Source organism: Chrysemys picta, chromosome 3 (genome assembly GCF_011386835.1).
Source record: "Chrysemys picta bellii isolate R12L10 chromosome 3, ASM1138683v2, whole genome shotgun sequence".
Taxonomy (NCBI): domain Eukaryota; kingdom Metazoa; phylum Chordata; order Testudines; family Emydidae; genus Chrysemys; species Chrysemys picta.
In genome coordinates, this window is record NC_088793.1 from 110,307,839 (window position 1) to 110,312,906 (window position 5,068).

General features: G+C 47.8%; 1 protein-coding gene across 1 annotated transcript; it reads right to left on the reverse strand.

Annotated features, from left to right (window-relative positions):
- Positions 1 to 309: 309 nt before the first annotated feature.
- LOC135982377 (uncharacterized) lies at positions 310 to 2,860 on the reverse strand. The gene is made up of 2 exons (XM_065588785.1): positions 1,873 to 2,860; positions 310 to 879 (listed from the first exon to the last, which is right to left on the reverse strand). Exons 1-2 carry the CDS (start codon positions 2,447 to 2,449, stop codon positions 404 to 406), a joined length of 1,053 nt encoding a protein of 350 aa, XP_065444857.1. The 5' UTR covers positions 2,450 to 2,860; the 3' UTR covers positions 310 to 403.
- Positions 2,861 to 5,068: the final 2,208 nt, after the last annotated feature.

Consider the following 5,068-nt stretch of genomic DNA (forward strand, 5'->3'; position numbering starts at 1 on the left):
GTGGCAGGGGGAGGACGGTTACAGATCCCATGCTGTGTGGCTCTGTGATCCTGTCTAAGGACCGGCGCTTAAGATCTGTAACTGCCCTCCCCCGCCACAAAGTCACAGAGCAACCCACCCCCCCCCCAACATTACATCAAAACAACCTCCCAGACTAACCGGGGCAACTAGTCACTGCATCACTGCACTGTGTATGTGCCCTGCTGCTGTGCCTGCCCCCGACTATGTACCCTGCCAAAGGAGACTGTCCTGTCCAATTTCCAACCCCCTTTCCCCTCCTCCTCCAAAAGAACATGATTGAAACAGTAGTTAACAGAAACGAATTTTTTATTATCAACTACACATGGCATTGGGAGGTGAAACTTGGACGTGGGCTTGTGTCAGGCGGGAAGGAAAGAACTTTTCAAATTTTGGGAAATGAGAGCCTTCTGCTACTAGAGCTCTCTGCAGGGGTGGAGTGAGAGTTAGCAGGGACTCTGCCGCCTCTCCTTCTTTGCACTTTGGGTGAGGTGGGTATGGGACTTGGTGGCGGGGGAGGGCGGTTAGAGATGGACTGCAGCGGGGCTCTGTCCTCCTGCCTCCGTTCCTGCAGAACATCCACAAGGCGCCGGAGCGTGTCCGTTTGCTCCCTCAGTAGTCCAAGCAGCGTTTGAGTCGCCTGCTGGTCTTCCTGCCGCCACCTCTCCTCCCGATCCATGTTGGCTTGGTGCATTCGGGTCAAGTTCTCCCGCCACTGGGTCTGCTGTGCTGCCTGGGCTTGGGAAGAGGCCATAAGCTCAGAGAACATGTCCTCCCGTGTCCTCTTCTTCCTACGCCTAATCCGCGCTAGCCTCTGGGAGTGTGATTCCAGGCTAGGTTGTGAGACAGTCGCAGACGGGGCTGTGGAAATGGGAAAAAGGGAGTGAATTCCTCAGAAAGATAAATGTAGTTGTGAACAAAGAACATAGTCTTTCTCTGTGAACAAGACCATGCACAGCACCTTTCACATGCGCACTCAGCACAAGGTCGAATTCTCGGCCTTCGCATTCAGTGCCTGGGGTCTTGAACAGCACATTTGAGAAGCGAGGCAGCACAACGGAATTTCTGTTGCAGGCAGACATGGTAAGCCGTACACTTGTGGCAGTTTAAAACTTTTATATTACCACTGGCCTCATTTCACATTTAAATCAATGTCAGTCCCTGCTGCCAGCAATCCGGCAAGCGGGAACTCTGCCCCTGTCCACCCCCTCGCGGCTGTCCCCGGGAATGATCCCTTTCGGCTGCCCCTCTCCTGCCTCCACCGCGTGGCTAAAAACCAGCGGTGACAGTTCTGTAAAGGAACGGGAAAGCAGTCCCAACACTAACATTCCCCTACCTAATTAAAAGCAGGTCACCATGGCCGACATCACCCTGATGAGGATCTCCGAGAGCGACAAAGAGAGAATGCTCCGGGAAAGCCTCCAAAGACCAGGGCCGTATGCCGCCCTGCTGTGCAGAGCAATGATCCCCGAGTACCTGATAATCTCGTGGCGCGGCAACGTGTCGTACTTCGGAGGACCCAATAAGGCCGCTCTCCCCAAGAACCTCATGCAACGGCTTTCAAGTTACCTCCAGGAGAGCTTCATCGAGATGTCCCAGGAGGATTACTGCTCTATCCCCGGACACATAGACCGCATTTTACTGTAGCTGCAGTAGCAGGAAATAAACAGTAGAGCGGCTTGTGCAGGACAATCACTGAAAACCGGACATTGCTAGATTTCTTTTCAAAACTTGCACTGCCCCTTACTAAACCGTTAAGCGCCTAGGGCACACTAATCATGAACAACCCATTCTTTTAATTGTTAATATTCCTGTTTTGTTAAAAATAAATGTTTACATGTTTACAACACTTACTGGCTGATCCTTCACCAGATTCTGTGTCCGGGGTAATGGCTGGGGACGCTTCGTAGGGGATCTCTGTAAGGGTGATGAAGAGATCCTGGCTGTCGGGGAAATCAGCATTGTGAGAGCTGCCAACTGCCTCGCCCTCCTCATCTCCTTCCTCATCTTCCCCGTCCCCTAACATGTCTGAGGAACCGGCCGTGGACAGTATCCCATCCTCAGAGTCCACGGTCACTGGTGGGGTAGTGGTGGCGGCAGCACCGAGGATGGAATGCAGTGCCTCGTAGAAACGGGATGTCTGGGGATGGGATCCGGAGCGTCCGTTTGCCTCTTTGGTCTTCTGGTAGCCTTGTCTCAGCTCCTTGATTTTCATGCGGCACTGCGTTGCATCCCGGCTGTATCCTCTCTCTGCCATGTCTTTAGAGATCTTCTCGTAGATCTTTGTATTCCTTCTTTTGGATCGCAGCTCGGAAAGCACGGACTCATCGCCCCACACAGCGATGAGATCCAAGACTTCACGATCAGTCCATGCTGGGGCTCTCTTTCTATTCCCAGACTGCACGGCCATCACTGCTGGAGAGCTCTGCATCGTTGCCAGTGCTGCTGTGCTCGCCACGATGTCCAGACAGGAAATGAGATTCAAACTGGCCAGACAGGAAAAGGAATTCAAATTCAAATTTTCCCGGGGCTTTTCCTGTGTGGCTGGTCAGAGCATCCGAGCTCGCACTGCTGTCCAGAGCGTCAACAGAGTGGTGCACTGTGGGATAGCTCCCGGAGCTATTAGCGTCGATTTCCATCCACACCTAGCCTAATTCGACATGGCCATGTCGAATTTAGCGCTACTCCCCTCGTCGGGGAGGAGTACAGAAGTCGAATTAAAGAGACCTCTATGTCGAACTAAATAGCATCGCAGTGTGGACGGGTGCAGGGTTAATTCGATTTAACGGCGCTAACTTCGACATAAACGCCTAGTGTAGACCAGGCCTTAGTGAAAGGGCTTTCCCTAGTCATAATGAAATACTTTAATTTTGCTTCATTTCAGGCTCAGTGTCTCACAGCACAGATTAGAAGAGAACATCAAAAGACAGACCACAACAGATGCAAGAAACATGATCATCATGATATCTCGGTTCTCTTTTCCATCATCCCCAAACCCACAATGGAGTTTTGCCTGTGCAAAGATACAGCAATGGGCTACTTGGACTAAATTCACCCCTATGTAATACCATCAGTTTCAGCAGAAGTACATAAAAGATGAATTTGCCCTTCCCTGAAGTTCATATTCTTTTTGTTTCAGAGTGGTAGCTGTGTTAGTCTGTATCAGCAAAAACAACGAGGAGTCCTTGTGGCACCTTAGAGACTAACAAATTTATTTGGGCATAAGCTTTTGTGGGCTAGAACCCACTTCATCAGATGCATGGAGTGAAAAATACAGGAGCAGGTATAAATACATGAAAAGATGGGAGTTGCCTTACCAAGTATGAGGTCAGTTTAACAAGGCAATTAATTGACAGCAGGATACTAAGGGAGGAAAAAAAACTTTTGTAGTGGTAATGAGAGTGGCCCATTTCAGACAGTTGACAAGAAGGTGTGAGTAACTGTAGGGGGAAATTAGTATGGGTTTTTTGTGGTTCCTAAGGCAATTGATAAGAAACTATTCACCACTAGTATATTCAGATTCTGGTTTGCTGCTTTGCAAGGAAACTGTTGAAAATACGAGTGTGCCATCTATAGATATAAACCTACTTCTTCAAACCAATTTGTTTAATCACTTTTTTGTTAATTGATGAGGACATAGGATTTCAGATTTATTAAAGAATCATAGTCACTAAGAAAAGACAAAGTATCTAGGGAAACATTTAAATTCATACCTGCATGTCATTCTTTTAGCCATGACATTAAAAAGAAAAACCTACCAAGATTATATGCAAGTGAGGCTGAACAATCCACTTATAAAGGACTAAGCATATGTAGCTGCCCCTATGAAACAGATCCCTTATAACTTTTCAAACACAGAAAGAGCTGAAAAAGAGAATCAGTCTCATGAACAGTAATTTGAAGAACACACTAAAAATTTGAAGAGGGATACATTGTAACAGGTTGCTGACTCACCACCACGGCACCTCCTGCTGATTTCTCTGGGAATTAGCTCCATTCTAGCCATGGAGCACCCTCTGAGCAGGGCTGGCTCCATAGTTTTTGCCGCCCCAAGCAAAAAAGCAAAAAAAAAAAAAAAAAAAGCTGCGATTCTTTGGCGGCCGGTCCTTCCCTCTGACACAGACTGAGGGACCCGCCTCCGAATTGCCACCGAAGAGCCGGATGTGCTGCCCCCTTCCAGGGGCCGCCCCAAGCACCTGCTTGCTGGATCATCTTTCAGGATAGGTTGTAGATCTCTGATGCCCCCAACTAAAACCTCTCCAGCGCATCATCAGAGATCTACAACCTATCCTGAAAGATGATCCTTTACTCTCACAGATCTTGGGAGACAGACCTGTCCTCGCTTACAGACAACCCCCCAACCTAAAGCAAATACTCACCAGCAACCACACATCACTGAACAAAACCACTAACCCAGGAACCTATCCTTGTAACAAACCCCGATGCCAACTCTGTCCACATATCTATTCAAGTGACATCATCATAGGACCTAATCACATCAGCCATACCATCAGGGGCTCGTTCACCTGCACATCTACCAATGTGATATATGCCATCATGTGCCAGCAATGCCCCTCTGCCATGTACATTGGCCAAACCGGACAGTCTCTACGCAAAAGAATTAATGGACACAAATCTGACATCAGGAATCATAATACTCAAAAACCAGCGGGAGAACACTTTAACCTGTCTGGTCATTCAGTGACAGACCTGCGGGTGGCTATATTACAACAGAAAAACTTCAAAAACAGACTCCAACGAGAGACTGCTGAGCTGGAATTGATATGCAAACTAGACACAATCAACAAAGGATTGAATAAGGACTGGGAATGGCTGAGCCATTACAAACATTGAATCTATCTCCCCTTGTAAGTATTCTCACACTTCTTATCAACCTGTCTGTACTGGGCTAGCTTGATTATCACTTCAAAAGTTTTTTTTCTCTTACTTAATTGGCCTCTCAGAGTTGGTAAGACAACTCCCACCTGTTCATGCTCTCTATATGTGTGTATATATATCTCCTCAATATATGTTCCATTCTATATGCATC

Bases quoted from the DNA above. Each gene is read 5' to 3' on its own strand.
- LOC135982377 (XM_065588785.1), bottom strand. From the start codon at position 2,449: ATGCAGAGCTCTCCAGCAGTGATGGCCGTGCAGTCTGGGAATAGAAAG. The intron at 880-1,872 runs GTAAGTGTTGTA...CCATTTCCACAG, and splicing joins ATCTGGTGAAGGATCAGCCA to CCCCGTCTGCGACTGTCTCA.